This window comes from Lissotriton helveticus, chromosome 8 (assembly GCF_964261635.1).
Source record: "Lissotriton helveticus chromosome 8, aLisHel1.1, whole genome shotgun sequence".
Lineage (NCBI taxonomy): Eukaryota > Metazoa > Chordata > Amphibia > Caudata > Salamandridae > Lissotriton > Lissotriton helveticus.
Genome location: NC_136069.1, coordinates 423,522,966 through 423,546,334, shown reverse-complemented (window position 1 = coordinate 423,546,334; position 23,369 = coordinate 423,522,966). Strand labels below are relative to the sequence as shown.

Below are 23,369 nucleotides of genomic sequence, written 5' to 3'. Positions count from 1 at the left end.
CAAGGCTACCACCTGGCTCATAGTCATAAAACTGTGGTTGGCAAAACAAAATATTATCTATTCTATAATGTTTTAACATGGATTACCAATGCAAAGATTCTATTCCCTGGTCACCAGCACCGAAACCCTAGTCTACTACGGTAGTCTGTGAGAAAACGTGGCACCATCACCAGGGCGCCTTATTTTGCGTTTCAGAAGCACAGGCCCTACACGCAGCCTTCGGCAGAAAAATAGTGTGGAGGAACAAGGGCCCCCGACTAACTGTGGCCCCTTTAGCTACAGTACAAAATAGAACCCACCTCCCCTCCCGCTCCCCAAAGGGTGAAAAACACATGTTCTCAAAGTTATTTAGAGTAAAAAATGGCCTTCGAAAACACGACCTCGAGCCAACCTCGTAAGGTTTGAAAATGGAATTATTGGCCGGGCCACTGCTCCGATCCCTTGAGCCGGGCATTTTTGCCCACCCCCTCCCCTTACGAGCAGGGTAGCGTGCCAGCTGCCCGCGAAGCAGGGGATTAATCCGGAGCAATTTCTCGCAAATCTTAGGAGGGCCCATCGCAATGAGACTTCCCGGGAAAAGTTACCCGGACGCCCCTACAACAAACATAACCAGACCCGAAATAGAGCCCGGGTGTCATCAGGAGATTTAGGCCAGGTGACGGATGGGCTCGAGGCAGTTGGCAGCGGAAAGCTCGGACTGCTGAAAAGTTGAATCTCAGCTTGGATGTCGCGGTGGGCACTCCCCTCCTGGCGGGCCTGGGGGGAGAGGGCCGATGGGTCTTAGCAGCTTGGAAAGTTGGCACACAGTCGCTTTACAGCATGTCTCAACAAGCATTTACGGACGGGAGGGGGGCGGGAAACAGACAGGGGGAGACACGGACAGCGAAAATACACGGAGAGCGGGAGGGGGGCGGGAAACAGACAGGGGGAGACACAGCGCACGGAGGGAAACAAAATACACGGAGAGCGGGAGGGGGCGGGAAACAGACAGGGGGAGACACAGCGCACGGAGGGAAACAAAATACACGGAGAGCGGGAGGGGGGCGGGAAACGGACAGGGGGAAGAAGGCACAGAGGGAAACAAACACGGGCTTACCTTCACTGCAAGGAGAGAAAATGGCGGACACAAGCTTCCGGATTTTGAGGATTTGTGGGCGTGGAGGGGGGCGGGAGAGGACAGGGGGGGCGGGAGAGGACACGGACGGCGGGAGGGAGGCAGGAAACGTGCACAGGACAGCGAGGGGGGGCGGGGAGGCACACGAGGGGGGGCGGGGAGGCACACGGAGGGGGGCGGGAATGGACAGCACATCTGAAATCACTTTCAGTGAAAGGGGAGGGAACGGGAAAAAACGAAACTCCGCCCAGGGAAAAAATCTCGGGAACGCCCCCGAATCTGGTCCGGCCTTGACGGACAGATCTCTGTTCCAATGGCTAGCCTCCATTTATGGAGCTAGCCAATGGGACAGGGGGGCGTATTCCATTTTCCTTACTGGAAATCAAGAGATTTCTCTGGAGGCGGAGCTAAGAGCTCCGCCCTCCAGCGAAACCTAAAAAGCGTACAATTCACTACTGCAAGTCAAAACGGCAAATTTGTGAGGGAAGGTTCTCCAGAACCTTCCCTCATCATGCCTAAGTCAAGGTTCTCTAGAACCTTGCCTCATGCCTTCCCTCTAAGTCATGAAGGCTTTTGACCAAGTGTTCTTGTGCAGCTAAACCAACTGTCTCTCAGAAAATCCATATTACTCCAGCAGGAAATAGGAAGTTATGTCATCACTGCATACACCGCTGGTGTCATCTCACCTAAACTGTTAAGCCGGTCAAAGTTATGGCCCACATAGCATACGAAACATTGTCTGTCAAGCTGGCTATATTTCTAGCCATGAGAGCAAACAAAAGGAACTCTTTTTTCTCAGATGGATAAGAAAATGGCAATAGTGCCAAGCGAATTAGTCTCTATTTGCAATCTGTCAATTTTAGGAAGGGGAATAATGCCCCGTTCCAAAGACAGAAATTCCACTAGGTGATAAATATTGTACTCAATAAAGTATGAACCCATTAATAATTAAATTAATGATCACATACCGGGTAACTGCGCAACGGTACCGAACTGAAAGTACTTAAAAACGTTTCCAGTAAAATTACACAAACTAAAACGCTCATGGATTTACAGAGCGCGAGCACTAATGGTGAATAAAATACTAAATTTGTTTGGTATTACTATTTGAAAATGTGACTACAGTTTGGAGCATATTCGAGTCACAGCAACACCGCCCAGACAAGATTTGCTGCTGAGACTGGATTGCTTCCGGTTGGACTTTATGCTTCACTTCCGCTTCCCCCGTTAGCAGTAGCAGCACAGGTACCGGCTGCGGGTCACCAGCAGCCTATGTGTACGGGTCCTTCCATTACCCGCCGCAGTAGCATCCATTGCCCCTGCCCCCCGTGATGCAATCCCTCCTCTGCCTCCCAGCCGGCCCCTCCGCAGCCAGGAGGGTCAGGGTCATTCTGAACCAGGTGTTGCTGCGGCGGGGCGCCCTGTCATCCGCCTCCTGGACTCCTCAGCGTCACGAGGTCAAGGTGCTGAGTACGACCACAGGTATATTTGACAGGGCGCAAGCGAGTTCACACACTGGCAGAGATACACGTGCTTCTTATGGCTGTATAAACACAGACGTCCTACTCCGTTTAAGACATTCTGACGTTTGGTTCTGTAACACATTGTGCCTGACCGTAATATGGCCGCTAGACCAAGCTCCTCCCTCCCCCTTGTCTATCATGTGGTATACGTGTCCTTCCTTAAAAGAGTATTCGCAGCACAACAGTGAAGTTAATGGCACCTTGTATAATTTCGATCTTTTTGGTGCGGGTGTCTTAGTTTACTTGCTGCCTGTTATAGACTTTTTCCAAAAGTAATTGAATAGGGACATTTGCAGTCATGACAGGTAGCTTTTACTTTACTTTACTTTCAACTGGATTGATATGTGTCGGATAAAATAAGATTATAAACAAACAGGAAAGTTCAGAGAAAATGTTTAAAGTTGCAAAAATGAAAGGCTGTCCCTAACGCTCATCATAATGTTATCATCAGCATTTTCACTTTATCACTTGACAGTTTCTGTATTCCATAATATCTGGTATAGCGTCACGTGGTATGTGTGATCCACAGCTTTTCAATTAGCTTAGGTGCTTTGAAGTATTGCAGGGTTGTTTTAGATCGTAGTGAAAATAGGTGGAGCAAAAACACATTGGCTTAAATGTTAGTTGCTTTGTGCTCGATTTCCAGCTGCTAAAACAATGTGAGTAATCCTCTGAAATATTGTCTGTGCCTACTAATAACCAATTCTTTTCTTATTTGTGTGCATACCAATACCACATGCAAAAAATGGTGTCAGTCATGTGCAAAACGTTAGCCATTACGTACTGTGTTCAGCTCATGATATGCACTAGGCCAAAAATTATTTGCTCCTGTGTTTACGCTAGCCTTCAGTACAAAATGACCCCTTTACTGCACTGCATTCAATCACAGCGTTATTCCTGAGAACATTTATTTATTTATTTTAAGAGGTTTTATATAGCGCTGGCCAGACCCGAGGGTATCGGAGCGCTTTACAGCAGAAATAGGGAAGAAATCACATAAAAGAGACAAAGGTAAGCGTAAATGTTCGAAAGATCCATTGTGCTGAGCGTCGTGGAGGTAGTGAGGTCCTGAGACTGCCTCGATGTGTGCACAGAGTCTTGGGCTAAACCTCCTTCCAGGAGGGGGAGGGAACGAGGAGGGGGTAGGGGAGCGGGGATGAGGTAGATATTGGTGGAACATTGACAAGGGGCTGTAAAGTGCAGGAAGAGGTAGGTTGTGTTGGAACATTGTCTGGTGGCTACAGAGTGCAGGCTTGTGTGTTTCGGCAGAGGTTCTCAGTCCGTAAAGGCACAGTTGAGGTAGAGGTCTTTTAGGAGTCTTTTGAATTTTATAAAGGAAGGGATGGTCCTGATATCGGCAGGGATGGAGTTCCAGATTTTGGGTGCGTTTCCAGCAAAGGATCGTGCAGCCGTTTTTTGTTTGCGTGTTTTCAAAGGGATGAGTAAGAGGGTGTTGGAGCTCCTGAGGTTTCTTGTCTGGCTGGCTTTCTTGAGTTTGGAGGCCAGGTATTCTGGTTTCCCTGTGTACAGGGCTTTGTGTCTGAGGCAGGCAGTTCTAAAGCTGACACGCATTTCGACTGGGAGCCAATTTAGTTCTCTGATTGCGGGAGATAAGTGGTCATATTTCTTGGCTCCGGTGACCATTCTGGCAGCAGCATTGAGAGTTGTTTTGAGTGGCGCTAGGTGGGAACGAGCTTTACCGGTAAGGACTGCGTTCCCATAGTCAAGTCTAGATAACACCGGTGATTCAATGGCTTGTTTGAGGTCCTAGGGCAGGATGAAGGGTTCCATTTTGTTGAGAATTTTCAGATTGAGGAAGGCACTCTTCACAGAGATCTTAATGTGTTTGGTCATGTTCAGTTTTGGGTCAAGGGTGATTCCTAGAGATGTAACTGAGTTAGCCAGGGTGAGATTACCTTTGAGAGCATCTTGCTTTCAGCCACTCTATGATTTGAGGGTTTGCTTCTTTGTTGGAGATGAGGAGGATTTCGGTTTTGTCTTGATTGAGTTTAAGGTGGTTTGTTGATAGCCAATGTTGAACTTCTGTAAGAGTGTTGTTGAGTCTTAGAACGTCGTTGATGGAGGAGGTTTCCAGGTAGATCTGGGTGTCATCTACGCATAGGTGGAAGGGTATGTTGGCTTTTTTGAGAATGGTGTTTAGGTGTTCCATGTATATGTTGAACAGTTGAGGGGAGAGCACTGAGCCTTGGGGGACGCCTCTGTTGACAGGGTGTAGGTCTGACGTAAAGGATTTGATTTTTATCCTTTGGGATCGGTTGTGTAAGAAGGAGGAGAACCGTTGTAGGACTGTCTCGTCTGCACGTACTCGGTCTTGGAGAGCCTTGATGAGTAGATTGTGATCAACTGTGTCAAAGGCTGCCGATAGGTCCAGGAGGATGAGTAGGCAGCATTGGTCAGTATCAAGGGACTTGTGGATGTCATCCACAATGTTAAGGATTGCGGGTTCGGTGCTACAGCCTTTTCTGAAGTCCTATTGGTGGTGATCAAGCAGGTTGATGTTGTCAATGTGCTGAGTCAGTTGTAGGAAAACACACTTTTCAAGGATTTTGGATAGGAAGAGAAGGTTGGAAACACGTCTGAAGTTGTTCGGATCGTTGATGTCTAGGCCTGGCTTTTTCAATAGTGGCGTGTCTTGGCCGAGTTTGAGACAGTCTGGTATGATGCCGGTTTTCAAGGAGCTGCTTATGATTTCGCACCATAGTGGAGCGAGGGAGAGTTTCAGCTTTTTGGTCAATTTGAAGGGTACAGGGTCGAGGATGTGGGATGCGGGCTTGGAGGAGGAGATCAGTTTGAGAATCTCAGCTTCAGGTACGGGGTCGAAGGATTTCCAGGCTTTCATGGGGAGCACGCTCGTGGTGGTTTCGACTGTTGGGGCTAAGTTTTTGCAGGAGGGATTGAGGTTGATGTCAAGTGATAGCTCAATCTTGGAGATTGTGTCATTGAAGAAGTTGGCGAAGCTGTTACACAGGTCTTTGGAGGCCTGGACTGGGGTTGCAGAGGTCTTGGACGTTTGTTGTCTGATGATGTTAAAGAGTTCTTTTGGCCTGTTTTTCGCGTTGTTGAGGGCGGTGCAGAAAAAGTTGGTTTTTTTCATTGTTGATATGTTTTTTGTAGTTCCTTCGGTCTGCTTTGAGTTGCTTGCAGAGGCTAGTGGAGGGATTGTTTCTCCATAGACGTTCTGTAGCTCTAAGTTTTCTCTTTTCATCGTTAATGTCCTTGTTGAACCAGGATCTGGAGGGGATGTTCCTGTTTTTTTCAGTTTCAGGGGGGCTAGTTGGTTTAAGATGGTCGACATAGTTGTGTTGTAGTGGAATGTGACTTCTGTTGTAGAGAGACCATCTGGGTAGACGGGCAGGAGGGTGCTTATTTTTTCTTTTAGGTCGACTATGTTGATTTATGTTAGGTTTCTCGTCCATGTTGGGGGGTCTTGGATGGCAGGTTGGCACATGATCGGTTGCATGATGTGGAATACGATTAAGTGGTGGTCTGACCAGTCGACCGGTAGGATGTGGTCTATTGTTATTACATCGCATTGGGCGATGATGGCATCCGGGATTGCCCCTTTGTTATGAGTTTCTTCTGAGCAGTGTTGGGTAAGGTTGTTACTTTGTAATAGTTCGTTCAGGTTTTGTATTGGTGAGCTGTTTTGATCCTTCCAGTGCAGGTTGAGGTCACCCAGAATTAGGTTGTTGTTGTCTTGAAGAGAGCAGTGAGTGACCAGGTCTCACAGGTGTTCAGTGAACAAGGTGATGTTGCCTGGGGGATGGTATAGGAGATGGCAGTTTAGTATTTTGTTGTTGCTGGTGTTAATGTTGGCGGTTAGGCATTCAAAGGTGTTATAGTTGAAGTTGTCGATATCGGTCACGGACAATTTGTTGTTGTGAATGATTGCTAAGCCCCCACCTTTTTGGTCTTTTCGGTCTTTGTTGATGGTTGAGAAGCCCGGCGGTACAAGAGTATCCATTATTGGAGCTGAGCTGTCATTTAGCCAGGTCTCAGTGATGAAGGCTATGTCTATGTCATGTCTGAAGATGGATTCAGTTAGCTCTGTGGCATGTTTAGTGGCTGATCTGCAGTTTATGAGCATGCAGTTAGTAGGGGGTGTCTCTTTTTTAAGTTTTTTCTTAGGGGTTCGGTGGGGATGTTGATGAGGGAGGCTGGGGGTCTAGAGGGTTTCGGGTTGGAGTGATCTCTTCTGAATCCAGTGATTACCTGAATCGAGGATTGAGGGTTGTGAGTAGAAAGGGTGTTGTAAGAGGAGGCCATCTCTGTCACTTCCTCCGAGGACATAGCTTCCAAAGTTCTATTAGGCCTTATTGTATGTATCGAGAGGGGAGATGAGGTCCAACTGGGTCATGTAGCCTTGGGGAGTCTTTGGTGTGTGTGGTTGGAGATGGTGGGACTACAGTGTTTTTTTTTTTTAGGGCTTGTGAAGTGTAGTAAGGTTGTTTAGGATATCATTAAAGCCCTGTACTATAATAGCCAATTGGCTTTCAAGCAGGGAGAGCCGGTGCCCCGTCTCCTCTTGGTAGGGGGTGGGTGGGTTCTGGTGGGAGAACATGGTAATAAAGTTACAACACTATACTACAACAGGATTTAAGGGTTGCAGTGCAATAAATTAGATCTGGAAATACAATTGTAACTGCTGCTTAAATTATATTTTCATTGTCTGGCCTTTTTGGCATCACAGTAGCTATGTTATTGACACACGTTTGTCGTTCTGACGAAAACCACAATGCTTTCGACACTTTTAAAACCATAACTCTCACTTTACCATCAAACCTCACCTTCTTCTTGGCCTTCACCACCTTCTGTTCACATCAAATATAAAGAACCTGTTGCCATTAAAGAGAAAGGGGGTGCAAGTCCAGCTCAGTCATGTTGCGTTTATGGCAGGATGGTCCATGCTGGCTGCAGGGACAATCATACCTACCCTATTTCCATGAAATGTGGAGACAGTTATCATGTCACCAATTTAATGAAAGGACAACCGAGGCTCGTAAAGTATGTCTGTTATTTTCTTGTGCTGACAAATGCCTTTCTAGACTAAACAATCTAGCAGGGCCAGATTCACAAAGGTTGTTTGTACCTAATTGTAACTTAGATGTGCAAAAAATGTTTGAGAGGGAAACATTCAAATTATTGATTCAAAGAATCACATCTGGAATTTGCTGACACTCACATTCTGCCGATATGGTTGCATTTGTGTTTGGATAAATCTAGTTATAAGGATGGGTGTTCTGGCGGGGGTCCACCAGCAAAAGCAAATGAACACCTACAAATTTGCAAGTTGGTGGATTTTCCAAAATTGCCGGTAGTTTCTAACTCTGAAACCAATGTGTACATTTACTGATGTCAAGGGAAGGTATACATTTGTTATTGTGGTGCGTATGGGAAGGGCGCACATTTACAGGGGATGGGGGTGTATCTCCTGGTAAAACTATTTGCCATGTGGATGAGAACCATAGAAAAAAGTCAAGAGCAATAGCACTTTTCTGTCACTTTTCTTCATTTGGTACACTTTCATATGCAAAAATAATCCTGCATGTGACTACTCTGAAAATCCACAATAGTTTTCAATTCCCAAGAGTATGTCTCAAATTGTTGTGAATTCAGAAAAGCTGGTCATTTGCTCAAAAATCGGATTAACCATACTGATGCACATTTCTGATTTTTTTGGAAGACAAAATGTAAATTAAGCCTCTTACGCAACAATGTTTGTTTGTGAAGTGCAAGTTTCTCTTTGGAACATATTGGCCATAAATAACAGGTGTTTGTATTTATGATGTCAAAGAGCTCTTAACCCGTTGGCTGCGCTACCGGTTTTGCAGAAGTGTGGCACTTCTGCAAAACGTGCGGGGTAACGTTGGCCATTGGCCGACGGCAGCACCAGCGAGGTATGGCCGACGGCAGCATTGAAGGGGTTAACCCCTTCCGCGCTCATGACGAGCTCAGCTCGTCATGAGTGACGACGCTCGTACGCTCATGACGAGCTGAGCTCGTCCTGTAACGCGGTTTTAAAAAAAAAACGCAGCGCACAGCGGGAAAACCGCTAGCGCGCATGCGGTTAAAGGCATCTGTATTGCTCATCCACTGAATGGTCCGGTAGGCTCTTAAAATGGCTTGCCCTGATTAAAATCTGACTTGCCATAGCGAGTGGGCAAGTAGATTTCTCGAGACCTGTGCCTCAAGTTACGGCCATTAGAGCCAAGATATCTAAAGCAATAGATGAGTACATTATAATGCAGTTGAAGATACCTACTCATCGATTCACTGGAATGCCTTTCTGGCTGTTATTATAGAGCAGCCAAAAATGATGAGGATCCTGGTACAACCATGACTCGAGGCAGAGTTGAGGAATGCTTAGGAGCAGCACAAACACTGATGTTCTACACAGACCTATGAGCATTCAGTGCAATAATGAGGGCGCTACTGATCAATAAAAAGGTGAGGTTGCTTTTAGCCCTTAAGTAAATCATATATTAAACGAAGGACAAGACGCACAGACTCTTGTCTCACAAAGTTCAGGTGCAAACCAGTAGGGAACATTCCACCTGAAGAAAGCTAACCGAGATTTGACCTACGATAATAAGGTGAATGTCCACACTGATTCCTTCTGTGCCAGACTGTGTTCTAAAGAGCAAGATGCGGGGATAACTGTAAACAATATTTCAAAGAACTTGACTTTCCAATGGAACTTGGGGCCTCTCTGGAAGAGCAGGAGATTCAAATGGCCATCAAAAATCTTAAATTAGGAAAAGTATTTGGGGGGGAAATTTTACAAGGCTTTTTCTCTGAAACTGACCCTGCTTCATATAAGGGTGTTTAACTTTCTTCCAAGGGCTGGAGGGACCTCTGTACCTCCATAGAGTAAGGTGCAGCAGGAATATGAAATGAAAGGTAAATGTACACATGTTAGAGCTCCTTCCGAGGGGCATTTCGTAAGGGGGGATCCTGGATTTGAGCTGTAGGTTATTTTTGAAAGGGGTGATTCCGGTATCAGCGGTAAACCTAGAAACCTCACTAATTCAAGAAATAAAGAAAGTTCTGAAGAAGTTGAGGAACTTTTATATTTCATGGCTAGGTCACATCGCAGTGCTTAAGATAACTATATTGCCAACTTTTCAGTATGTGTTCCTAACCTTGCTGATCACAATAGATAAGATGATATGGATGACTTTCAGTGGGACTTGAACCACATTGTGTAGCTTCAAATGGCTCACAGTATATCAGGAAAGTATCTTAACAGTCCTATAGGGAGAGAGGTTTTGTCATTTTGAATGTACTCCATTACTAGTGGGCCTTAGAACTCTATATTGTGTGAGAAAGGTCAAGGATGAAATCAGATTAACATTGGGTCCTTATGGACTTAAATTGATTACCAAGACACTACAGGTCCCAAAATGTTTATTGTAGTCAGATAAATATCATGCTCCTGAGGGGGTGAGGAAGAGCATAGTGCAAGGCTCTAGTGATGTTCTTTCCCTCCCCAGTGTCATCAGTGAACAACAATTCAGGATTTAAGCTCACCACGGAGGAGGACGTGTTTTAGAAATGGAAATCGGTTGATTGGAGGATGGTAATGGATATGTTAAAGGATGTGTTAAAAGATGGGCATGTGGGGTCATGTGATGAATTACAGACATGCAATTTCTATACTGGACCCAGAACCATTCCGCTACCATTAAATTAGCCTACTGGGTGATGCAACCAGGCTTGAAACGTGCAACTCTAAGACCTCTGACTCAGGTAGGAAAAACTTCACCACTGACACTGGAAGAAAGATTTTTCACCTCCTAACATGGCGCAAAGAAATAGGCTTTGAAAAGACATGAAATTAAATGAAATGTAATACCAGTATTTGTAAAGGGCATAGCTACCTGCGGAGAGGTGTCCCGGTGCTGGGGGCCGTCTGGAAGATTAAGCGAGCTGGTGCCCAGAGTCACATGGGGTGGGCTAACCTGCCGCCGGTGCCGAGGAACGAACCGTGAACCCAGTGGTCTAGAGTCAGGCACCCTGGCCGCTGTGTCACACCTCTTCCACATAATATGGTAAATGCCCCACAAAATGATAAAACATGTAAATATATGGCTAAAGTGAGCAACACACTGGGAGGTGTTGTGGAGGGAGATCTACAAGCTGAGGCTGTCTGCACAACACAGAGATTAGGCTATACAAATGATGATGGGGTGGTATTTCACCCCTGATAAAGCTCTATAGGATGCTTCCTGGGCATCTACTAAATGCTGGAGGTGTAGCAGTTGAGGGGGGGCGGGAGGAAGGGGGGGTTATGCTGCTTCATATATGGTGGTCAAGTCCTGTCATTGCCAAGTATCGGAAAGTGCAAACCAGGGCATAGTAGTGTTCCCTATGGTGGCAGACCCTACAAATTTGATACTGGGCTTATGTCCTGTCTGTTGCAAAGATGGGGTTTCCAATTCGTTTACACTGATTTATCAATACTGTTTATCACCAGAGTGTCAATAGTAAGACATTGGAAATAACACTCCTGCCTAACCTGGCATTCATACAGTTGTTGAATATGGTAACCGAAGGCAATATCCCTAATGTTCAACAGTTTTTTCTGCCCCTTTGGGGCCTTGAGTATCCCCACGCCCATCTCCAAGGCCAGCAAGAGGAAATTTGGATTCTTTTAGGCATAGTTTAGACATATTAGCCAGCAGAGATGTGGTAAATCCCAATTTCTTCTCACTTACCTTAGTGAATGGCTGCACTGTTCGGGCTCTGGGTCAGCTGGCAACCAGGAAATCCTGCTGTGCATTTCTGAAACCTAGGGTTCCAAGTAAATCCAGGGTGGTGTGGTCTGCTTGTATCCTATTACATTTTCCTACACAGAATGCCCTGCAAACCTCATACTTAGGCTAAAATCATGCATTTTATCCACTGACCCCTGGTTTGTTCTGTTCTTGTTGCATTCACAAGGCCAAGGCGCAAAAGTGGGGTACTGTTTTACTCCGATATAACACATTTTCAGTGAGGATCTCTACATATGGCATAACTTCTCAATCATGAGTTCCATGGGGAGACACAGAGGAGGGGAAAGGAAAAGAAAAAAGCCGTCTAAAGCAAAATAAGCAAAAATAAGACAGAACAGGCAATGAAGACAGAAAACTGGACAGGGAAAAAACTGAAAAGTGAAAGATAAAACACGGATGTAACAGAACGCAACAGCAGAGCAGAACAAGAGACAGGCTCACCCCTGGGCCACCAGGGATCAGGAGCAGGCGGCAGCCTGCGGGTAGAGGAGGGCCTCAAACGCAAAACCTAGGTCTCATAGGGTAGACCACAACCAGGTGGAGCTGCACAGTGGGGGGGGAGCAACGCACACGGACCAGATCAGTGAGGTCCCTCCTTCACCGCACTGTGCCCACCATTAATTAGCGTGGAGAGGCGGGAGGGCTGGACAGCTGAAAGGTGGGAGATGGAAAACCGCGCTGGAGTGGGCGGGCCGCAGGAAAGAGCAGCGTCTAGGGCTGGAAGGGTGGCAGGGAGGAGGGGAAAGGGAAAGAAAAAAGCAAACTAGAGCAAAATAAGCAAAAATAAGCACAGAACAGGCAATGAAGATGGAAAACTGTACAGGGAAAAACTGAAAGTGAAAGCCAGAAAAAGGCCATAAGAGGAGGACCTCGAGCTGACATCGTTCGCGGGTTGTCCATCTCGAGAACAAAACGGGGTCCCACAGTATCTCACTTCAGGTAACGGGGTTGACTTTCTCCTAGAGGGATTCTTGGCTCTACACCTTCATACATGCTAGGTACACTTGGGTACATTTAGTTAGGGTTGCATCGTAGGAGTACACTTTATTACTGTCATGTATTCATATACCTGCCTGTATTCATTGTTTTTGCACCATGGTAGGAATGTACCATCCTTTTACTCTGTTGGTGTTTATAATTATTTGTATCTGTTTCTGTTTCTGTCTTATGGTTGTTTCAGCACACCTATTTTACACTAGAATAACGCTGGTTCAATAAATGCTCATTGAAAACTTCCCCACTGTTTATTCTGTGTATATCTCTGAGACAAAGCGAGCACGAGTGACTGAGCGAAAAGTACTGCACTGTTTCCACGATCCCTGAAGGGACACAGTTGCCCTTTTCGATAGTTGCCAAGAACTATTCTCTCCTTGGTAAGAGGAGTTTACAGTGGCACTGTGAGCTAGCTGGTATACAGGCGAACATACCCGGTGGGTGTGTCTGGAATCAGTCTGGACACCTATCCCACAGTCTATGTTGTCTAAACGCGCAGATCCTAAATAGGTTTATAGGAACTACACGACAGGAAAGGGAAAGAAACAAGTGAACTAGAGCGAAATAAGCAAAAATAAGGACAGAACAGGCATTGAAGACAGAAAACTGTACAAGAAAAAACAGAAAAGTGAAAGACAGACAAAGGCTATAACAGAACGCAACAGCAGACCAGAACAAGAGATAGGCTCACCACTGGGCCACCAGGGTTGAGGCTCAGGAGGGAGCCTGCGGATGAAGGAGGGCTTTGAACTCAGAACCTAGGGCTCAGAGGGCAGACCACTACTAGATGGAGCTGCGCGGTGGGGATAGCAACGAACACTAAGGCCACCTGTTTTCTCCACAAACTGCAAGTGGGGTATAGCCATAAAAATAGGATAAATGGACTACCACTTTGAAAAATGCATAAACTGTGGTACAACACTGTTTTTTTAACTATGATGCTTGTTCCTGGTATCTGGGAAGATGATGAGCTCAGCACAGTAAAACCTTTGCTAATGCATTTTTTTAGAAAAGAAAAAAAAATAGTCCTTTTTGCCCAGCACTTTTTCCAAATTCTCCCCCCCCCCCCAAAAAAAAAACCTTTTGCTACATTTTCGCTACTTTTTCTGTTAGTTCAGGGTAATAAGCATATTCTGGGTGTCTTTAAAATCCCACGATGTGGGGGGAAAAAGGTTACAAATGTGGCATGGATACACTTTGTGGGAAACAAGTTTTGATGGCCTACGTGTTTAATGCCCCAAACATCAGAAAATGGGCTCAGCAGTGAGGCCACGGTACCCATGGGTTACTAAGAACAGGCAATAGGTGATAATGCGCCATAGGGGGATGAATAAAATGCAATAAAATGACATAACCAGGGACTCCCTCTCCAGGTGGGAATAGAACCACAGCACACCCTCTCATGTGTGTCGAGTGCCTTATGAGATAGGCTTGAAAGAATACATGGGACATATAGGACCAAGTGGGTACTGGAGTCTCCCTCGGGTGAGAGGAGAATTAGACATGAGTGAAGCTGGCATAACCCTAAAACAGATTTCAAATACTGATCGCTGACAGTGAGTGGGTGGTGTGGGGGCGGTGAAAACCGCACAAGTGTTGCAAAAATAAAATGCCTATCATCCTGAACTCAACTATGATGTATACTAGTGGCATCTGATTTAACTTGCTAAATGTAATTTTTTACTAGTGTGGTGATCAATGCAGCAATGCTTCTAGGCAGTACAACTATCTTCTTGTTAAATGCTTCTTATCGCTCCTACCCCTACCCATACCATTCCTGTCCTTTTTACAGATTTTGTTTGTCATAGATATTATCAACGATAAGAAGGATGCAGAAAAAAAACCTGGAGAATACTCGACTTTTTTAAAATTCCTTTGAATTATTTGACGTAGTGTTTTAATTATGATCTTCAGGCTGTGTATTCGCACACCCTTTTTTGAGACTTGAGCTGTATACTTTTAATGTGCATTTAACCCCTCAAGGAGAAACGTATCAATCCTGGTGTCAGAGAATATCACGATTTGCAGAAATGTATGGAATTGTGTTTTTTCTGTCTATCATGTAGTCTAGGGTATGCTCCTTCATTACACCAACACCAGGATCACGCACACCAACTCTAAAATCATGTTTATTATGTCATGTGTTCTCTATATAGTGCTTAAGCAGCTGGTTATCCACACACTGCTGCATCCAGCCTGTACCACTGTGCTTGAAAAAGAGATATATTTTAATATTTTATTCTATTTTGGGTGAGGTTGGGTTTTGCTAAGATGTTGAGAGGTAGGGAAATCTAGATTTTGTTCCCACACCAAAGGATTTTCGAATACCCAAGGTTTTCTTCTTGATTGTATGGTAGTTGCATTTATATAGCAGTGTGCGAGTAGTTTTTGATGTTGTGCATGAGGGCCAGAGTAATGTTGTTGTTTTTTTTCTTAATGTAGCCACGTTTTGGAATCTAGCGAAGCAATAGGACTAACTGATAGTACATTTATTTTTATATATATATATATTTTTTTTTTTACCAGTGCATAAATGGAGAAAAATGTGTAAGCGCAGTGTGGCGTATGAGGTATGTGTTTTAGTGTTCTGCATGTACATAAGAAGCAGCTCATAAGGTATTGCTGCCAACATGTATCTGTGCTTATGAGTGAAGTGGCGAAAAAAGACACTGACAGCTGTGTGTTTGTTTGTGGATACCATCCTTACAGTGTTTGTTTCCGTTTCAGGTGGGTTTGGTCCTTCTCTCTTTTTTGCTCAAGGCTCCTAATAGGGCATATGACACTATCCACCGCTGTGGGATCTTCTTGAAAATAGCTGGGTCTACATTGCCTTACTGAAGTCCAGATTATTTTGGATAGTCCTTGTTTTTGCATAGGGGGATTTCTAGTGCTTTTCAGCTTGTGGCGAGATAGAGGTTCCCCTGGTGCATTTTTTTCTTGTATGGAAGGGTGGTCAGCTGCATTGTCAGTCTAGAGTGTAGGGTTCTATCTATAAATGTGCTTGAAGCTTTCCTTTCAGAAAGCACCAGATCAGAGTGAATGTCGCTCTTTTGATCAAGTAACCTAATAATGAGATTAGTCTATCGCTTGCCAATTCTAAAGGCTAGGCAGGCCATCTGGATATTGATTAACCCCTTGGCCGCGGCAGTAATTCCGCCGTGGCGCTAGGGGGTAGGGGGAGCCGCGCGCCGCCGCCATGCTCGTGACGGAACCACTCCGTCACGAGCCGTGGTGGCGCTGTGCTTGTGACGGAATGGTTCCGTCACGGCCCTGCCCGCTCAATAGAACGCGCCCCACAGGCGCGAAATCAGCGCCGCGACAGAACCATTCCATCACCAGCACAGCCCCACCGTGGGTCGTGACGGAATGGTTCCGTCACCAGCGTAAGGGGTTAATGTTCGTGCTGATTGGTCGTATATATAATATCTTGAAGTCTGAGTAAAAGATGCCTGATTCCAAGAAGTTGTTGACAATGGCCATAGTTGAGGTTGCAGTCATCACTGCACTTATTAAAGTAATCAAGAGTAGAAAGTTCTTAATGTTTTGTGCTGGGCACAGGCCTGACAGTGAGCTAGCACGTCCACTAGCCGTGACCAGATCATAGAAATTAGGTACTGAGAGTTGCTTGAAGAAGACTAGAATCCACTGTATATCTCTCAATGTTGTATTGATGTCCTGTATGTTGAGCATTTTGTTCTGGAGGTGTTGTTCCAGCATCCTTGTTTGAGCTTCAAGGTGGTCAGCGATGGTGTAGAGAACGGTTGAGACTGGAGAACCTCTGCTGCGGCACACTTCGGGTTGCAGAAATGTGTGAGGATCTGTGAAGTTCTTCATAAGGACATTCTGTATCTGCTATCCAGTTAGAATAGTATAGTCTCTTTGCCTTCTTTCCTTTTGTATCCCCTGTTGAGTCATTGGAGATGGATTTTGTTGTGTAGATTGATGGCTATCTTACATTAATGTTGAATTGCAGCTATTTATGCTTTGATGATCTTTATCACTTTTTTTAAGCCATGGGGGCCTATGTTGATGGTTTGGACCTGAGGATGTCTTGCGAAGAATGAGTTTGCCGGAGACTTTGGGGAGCCAGTTGTAGAACAAACTTTTATTTGCCAGGTGGTAATATTTCTGAGAGCTGGCTTTTCTTCGACTGTCTAGATATGGCTCAGATCAGCTTTGCTTTAAACATTCACTTCATTAGAGCTTAAAGATGAAAGAGATGAGATGTGTTAGCTCTAGTAAATATCGAGGCTTCCTGCTACAGTGATAAGGCCTGGTCCAGGATAACGATTACATCCAGTGTGTGGCAGATATCCGTGTGGCCACTCTGACATGGTGAACAAAAATTGAGAGCATCTAGGTTTGCAGAGATTGTTCATGACTTTTTAGTTAATTTTTTATTAATTGTAGTTTTATATAGCTGCATAGAATCAGTTACAATAAATTAAATAAAAAAAATATCTGTAAGGATTTACTATACTTGGTATTAGTCACAAGCTGCATATGAGCAAGACCTGTTGTATTGTAACTAAGGTATATCAGGAGGCATTCCGTTGCCTGATGGTTCATTAGGTGTGAGGGTGTTTAGACATATAGGCTGCCTCTGGCAATGCAGTGGAATTATGTCCCAAAATTCATCCGGGCTAGAGGACCCATTGAACAAGTGAAGCCATCACATGTGTTGTGCGCGGTCATGTAAAATCAGGACACTTCACTGTTGGTGCACCATTGCCAATGGTACCCCTGGTCGATGGTAGTCCTGGATGACCTGTTTATTCTACACAAGAAGCCACTACGTAGAGCCTCAGATATTTAATAGAGCATGAAACTTCAGGGCAGACTGCCTGTATACCAGCATACCTTTGTTTTGTTACCTTCATTTAAAACAATATATAGAAGAGATTTAGAAAGCTTGCTCCCTGTGAGTATGCTTAGAAATGAATGTTAGCAAGCTGTCAGAAACTGCATCATACAAGTACACAAGGTTTAGTAACATCAAAGTTACCAAAACAAACTTGAAACATAATTCATTGAGTATGTGGTACTAGTCGTGCTCTGTAATTCACTGCTGTCTAGTGTATCTCCATTTTACAGGCTGTGCTTCATGGACTGACCTGGAACCGGTTTCAGGTTGTTGCATGTGAGGGTACCCAGGTAAGTTGCACACCTCTTTGACAATTTTTTGATGCTTTTCCCACCACATTAAGCAGTGAAACAAATTTGGGAGCGATCCCCTTTTGGAACGCAAATACCGTACTTAACCGCCATTGTGGGCACCATCTTTATAGTTTATGTAGCACAATGAACTGAGGATCCAAAGGTATCCATTCCACTATGGCTGCTTCATGGTGATCCAGGGTGTAGTGGTCTAGTACTAGTTTGCATAGCTGTGATACCCAGTTGTTGATTGCGCTTGAGGAGAATTATGTGACCACCAAAAGGAATCTAAGCCACTGCCTCTCTGAAACTGCTGACTGGATGGCAGCCCACTGCCTGAAACTAAATGCTGACATTTCAGAAATACTGCCCTTTATTCTTTCTATAGTAAAAAGAACCGCCATTATTCCAAAATTGATTATGTATTTATTGACCCCTCAGAGTTGGAATCAGTAAGGTTAATTGGATTTCAACCGATTCACATTTCGGAGATCATGGTACTATTGTTTTAAAATTAGAACTCCCCTCTGAGCCAATTTTGTGGAGGTGGATCCTGAATAGGAGATTTCTTTTGCAACCTTCGACCCCTGATCTACTAAGCAGAGAAACAGCTACCTTTCTTCAATATAACCTAGATCCGGCCCCCTGGCATTCAGTGTGGGATGCCTTTTAAGGACTGGCTTAGGGGGACCTCAAAGGGGCTGTGGCTGGTTGGGCCAGATCAGAAAAAAGCAGGATTGTAGATTTAGAAAAGCAACTAGCACTTGCAGAGACAGCCTTAAAAAGGGGGAAGTTGGCTGATGTAGAGAAAGAAACTCTACTAGCTAGGGTTGAGGATTTACAGATGAAGTTTAGGCTTAAAACTGAAGCAATTATGATCCAAAAGTGGGAGGCAAGTAAGATGAGTGATTTTGACCAGGGTGAGAATTGTGGTAAATTACTCGCCATGAAAAGCAGATCTGAAAGGTCCCGTAATTTCATCAACAAGATTGTGGCAGGTGCTAAAGTGGTGGAGGAAAAAAGGGATATTGAGAAAGCTATTGTGGAGTTCTTTCAAGGCTTGTACAGTGAGGAGTTAAAGGACGAGGATGAGGTTATAGATCAGTGGCTGTCTAAGAAAAATTTACCAAAACTGGATTTGGCTAGTCAAACAATTCTCACCCGAGATATAGAGGAGAGTGAAAAACGTGCAATTTTAAATAAAGCTAAGAAAGGGAAAGCAGCGGGACCTGATGCAATTCCAATAGAGGTTTACACGTTAATATCTGATGAAATCATCCCGGTCTGGCTGAGATTGTTTAACGAGATCCTTAGATGGAGTTAATCTCTGCCGGATTCATGGAGTGAGACTGTTATCACCTTTATTTTGAAGCCTGGGAAGGACCCAACTCCGTGTCAATCCTATCGCCCCATATCACTACTAAATTGGGATTATAAGATCTTTGCAGGTATATTAAATGCTCGGCTTAGTAAGATAGTGGGGTCAATAATCCATCAAGATCAAAAAGGTTTTCTATCGGGCAGGCAAATGTTGGACTTGGTTTATTCCTTAATAGGTTCGGTTGATGTGGCAACAAGGCAAGGGGTTCCCCTTTCCATCATTACTGTTGATACTGCAATAGCCTTTGACCAAGTTAATTGGCACTACTTAAATAACACCTTAAAGGCTTTTGGTATTGGAGATAATTTTAGGGAAGTCCTTAAAAAAATATATAATTCCCCCGGGCCCTGATCTTGGTTAATGGTAATCTCACTGCGGCAAAAACAATTCACCGAGGCTCGAGGCAAGGGTGTCCATTATCCCCCATCCTTTTCGATCTGTACATCGAGCCCTTGGCCCAAAGTTTAAGGCAGAATGACAACATTTCCTCTTTTATAGTTAATGGGTTTACTAGGAAGGTTGCATTGTATGCGGACGATCTTATTCTATTTTCCTCTAATGTCAACCCCACGCTATCTGAGTTACTGGTTGAAGTGCAGGCTTTTGGTAAAGAGTTGGGGTATCAAGTCAATAGTGATAAGACCGAGATTATGGCTTGGAATACCCCAGCACAGGAGGTAAGGCTAGCTAAATAGCTAAGATACTTGGGAGTAATAATAACCCAGGATATAGGAAAGATCCCCAAAACAAACCTAGAGAAAGTTTTGAGGGAGGTGGAGATTTTATTGAAGAGATGGCAGAGCTTACCGTTATCCCATTACGGGAGAGTCAATCTGAGGGAGGTTTGGGTTTGCTGAACCTTCAGTTGTACTGATGGGCATATCAATAAAGAAACTGCAGGATGTTACTTTTGAAACCAGATAGCTCCCTGATTGGTAGTATGTTTAAAGCTATGCTTTTAGATCTAGATGAGGTAGGTTTATGTATAAATTTGGAGCCCCTAAATACTTCAAAAAGATTAGGCTGACGACTCTATCGATAGCGGCTAAGTTATGGACGGAGTGTCGGGCAAGTTTGGGATTGTCCTATTGTAGTGATTGGGGTCCAGTGTGGGATTCCCTATGAACACCAGAATGCCTCTTAGACGCTCTATCACAGCCAATAAAGGAGGCTGGAGTCTCACACTGAAAGGATATAATGGATGGTAATAACTGTTACCCCTGGGAACTCTGGTGGAACCTCACTAGTGGAGCCCTCTCCAGATTTGAATTCCACCAAATCTCTTCATGGTGTAAGAGCCAACGTTTGTTAATCCCCAAGGATACCTCCATGGAAGATGAGTTGCAAGACCCAACTGTTAAAAAAAAGGAAGTAGGACGGTGGTACCAGCATCTTCTTGCGGCAGCGGTAGAAAAATGGAGCATCCATACCTGGTCTGGGAGAGGTGCTTGCTGAGTGAAGATCTGGAAAATTTATGGCAAGTATCCTTAAAAATTTTATATCCAATGATTAAATCTGCTGCACTCAGGAAGAAACACTTTTTCACACTTCACAGGATATACTGGTCGCCCGTGAAGCTCGCCAAAATAAGATGTAATGGAGAGGTTAAGTGTACGAGATGGTGAGTCCCGAAAGTGTATGACTTTCACATTTTTGTGGCTTGCCCCATGTAACAGGGCGGGGGAGGAACCGAACACAGAAGTGGACTGGTGGTCCGCCACCCCCCTTTTACCTGCTTCCGTTCCCTCTCAACAGCCGCCTGATCTCTACGCCCCTGAGTGGGCCATCACAGAACCCGAACAAGGATGGCAGAACGCCCCGGAGTGGGCCGCCACAGGACAAGGCTGGCCGAACGAGAACACCCAGATGCACGGCCGCTTTAAGTGGGATTCCTCGGACGACAAAGCTCCTCCCTTACAAAGCGTCACGAGTGCGTCAAAAGAAGGTCGGAACCAGGAAGCAGTGGACGGCGTTTCCCAGGAGGCGAAAGGTGGTTACAGCAGCGGAGAGCGTGGAGGTTACAGCAGCGGAGAGCGTGAGGAGAGCGAGGCGGTCGAGACTCGAGAGGCCGGTGCCGAGTTGGAGAAGCCAGGAGGCCAACGTATCTACGCATCGCCCCGCCACGTTCCCACGGGAGGAGCGTATCTCCAACAGGTACGGGGCAGAGTGGCGGGCTGGGTGGGACGTTGGGTCCAACCTACCAAGTGATCAGTTGTATAGCCCCGTGTACAGTCCGTAAACCCTTTCCTCTTCCTCACGAGCACTCTCCCCCCCTTCACAGACTGTATATATTCACGATTGCACTGGTTTCCTTCACTCCCGGTCCTTACTGCGCACCTTGGTCCCATACCCTGACCTAACACCGCCCTCTCTCTCCTTTCTCCCTATGACAACGGAACGGGCGAGACACGCTGAGATCCGATTCCCGAGCAAGCTGGATCCTGTCAGGAAGCCTGACTTCGACCCTGCCACCTTTGCGAGAGAAAGGATTACCAGTCGCAGAAGAAAATCGTATAAACAAATAAAGCCTTCACTTAAAACCTTATTCAAAGGGTCCGACTCTCTATCCACTTCTACTACTCCCCCTGCACAGGAAGTGTCGGGCGCTGGTCCTACGTCCCTCCCTACCCCGGGACAGCCCATGATTCAAGAATTTTGGGGCAGTGTGGGTAAGACCTTGTCTGATGTGCTGGGCATGGAGGTTACGGTAAGCCCCTCTCTTATTCTTTTTGGTATTATATTGAAGCCTGAATGGGTGCTGGGGCTCCCGGGGCTTCAGAGTAAATTGGTATTCTACCTAGTTCTTTTGGCAAGAAGGGAGATTTGTAAGTTAGGGTGCCAAGATTCGCCCCCAACCTGGAGAGCCTGGTGGAATGCGGTATGATACTTTAGAGATTTGGACCAAAAGGTCAATCAGAATAGGGGTAGAGTAGTCTTGGGGTTGTTTTAGAAACTATTAGATTGCACTGTTGCTGTTTAAATTACTTTGTACATTCCATTGATTATACCTCTCGGTCAGCTCACGATGTGTGGTCCGGCTGGGTTTCGCATAAAAAGCATCAGCTGAGTATCGACCCCTTAGATAAGAGCAACAAGGGTGGTACAGATCGAGAGGTTGTTTCATCTACGGAAGTCATATGAGGATAACATTAAAAAAAAATACAAAAAATACTGCTCTTTGGCAACGCATCTTCAGTCTGGGACACAACTTGGTGACTCCAACCACTGGGCACTGCCCCCATGCCCAAACATGTGGTGAAAAACCTGGGAATCCTGGTAGATAATGCTCTAAACATGCAGGACCAAGTCCGAGCAGTTTGTGGTAAAGGTTTTACCATTCTAAAGCTACTCTGGAGATTTTTTATTGGGATTCCTTTGAACTGGAGGAAAACCATTACTCACAGCCTTACTGACCAGCAATCTGGGCTAAGGGAATGCACTTTATGTTGGCATGGCCGACTATCTTTTTTCCCCGCCTACAAGTTGTTCAGAATGCTGCATTCTAATTAGTGTGCAACAAATCCAAGTACAGTTGGGCCACGGCTTGTCTGAAAGACTTACATTGGCGGCCCATCAGACAAAGAGCCAAGTTTAAGCTCTTATGCCATGCCCACAGAGCATTATATAAACGTGGCCCCGGAATACTGCAGGACAAACTGTAGTTCTATGTTCCCTCGCTCAACCTTAGGTCCGGCAGCCTCGCTCTAGCCAAAACTCCATTCATCAAAAGAGTCAGAGAGGTGGTTCGCTCCTTTAACTATCTGGCAGCTACTGACTGGAACAACCTCCCGTTAGAACTTCGTCTCATTGAAGATCACATGAGGTTTAGAAGGAAGCTGAAGACGTGGCTCTTTTCAGGACTCAAGTAGTGATATCCTCGGATTACGGCTCCAAATGTGATGTACTTATCATACTTCACATTTTACTCCAATCTGTTTTCCGTCTATCCGAGCACCGTGATGTCCCTTGGGATAAGTGTTGCGCAATACAAAATACAAATACAAATGGCAGTCCCCAGGCAGTAGGACACTGCAATGCATGCCATTGATGTGACTGACTCACATCAACAGAGAGTCAAGGCATCTAGTCATATCCCAAAGACTGAGGCCCTTGAGACATATCTTAGCAGTGCTTCACTCTGCTTTATTTGATTTGAGAGGTGTGGCTTCCAAGTGCCTCACAGGGTCCCTGGTGTCTGTGCCAATAATAACCAGTGCTCTTTGGTTACTGTGTCTCCCAGATGGGGGACTCTTATGTCTTCCTTTCCTACCATTCTTCAGCTAGTATTTTAGGTTTGGCAGGTCGAGCACTTGCATCCTCAGTTTAACTGTTCGGCATGTTTATGCTGGTGCAGTTACTAATGTCGAGAATTAATCAACAACCCAAAAGTGACCACTCCCCAG

General features: G+C 45.3%; 1 protein-coding gene across 1 annotated transcript in view; it reads left to right on the top strand.

The window, feature by feature from the left end:
• The first annotated feature begins 2,311 nt into the window (after window positions 1-2,311).
• Window positions 2,312-23,369, top strand: part of VWA8 (von Willebrand factor A domain containing 8) — a 1,418,144-nt gene continuing 1,397,086 nt past the window's right edge. The window contains exon 1 of the mRNA XM_078657276.1: window positions 2,312-2,596. Within this exon, the coding sequence (XP_078513402.1) occupies window positions 2,446-2,596 (151 nt within the window). The 5' untranslated portion in view covers window positions 2,312-2,445. The remainder of the gene's footprint in view (window positions 2,597-23,369) is intronic.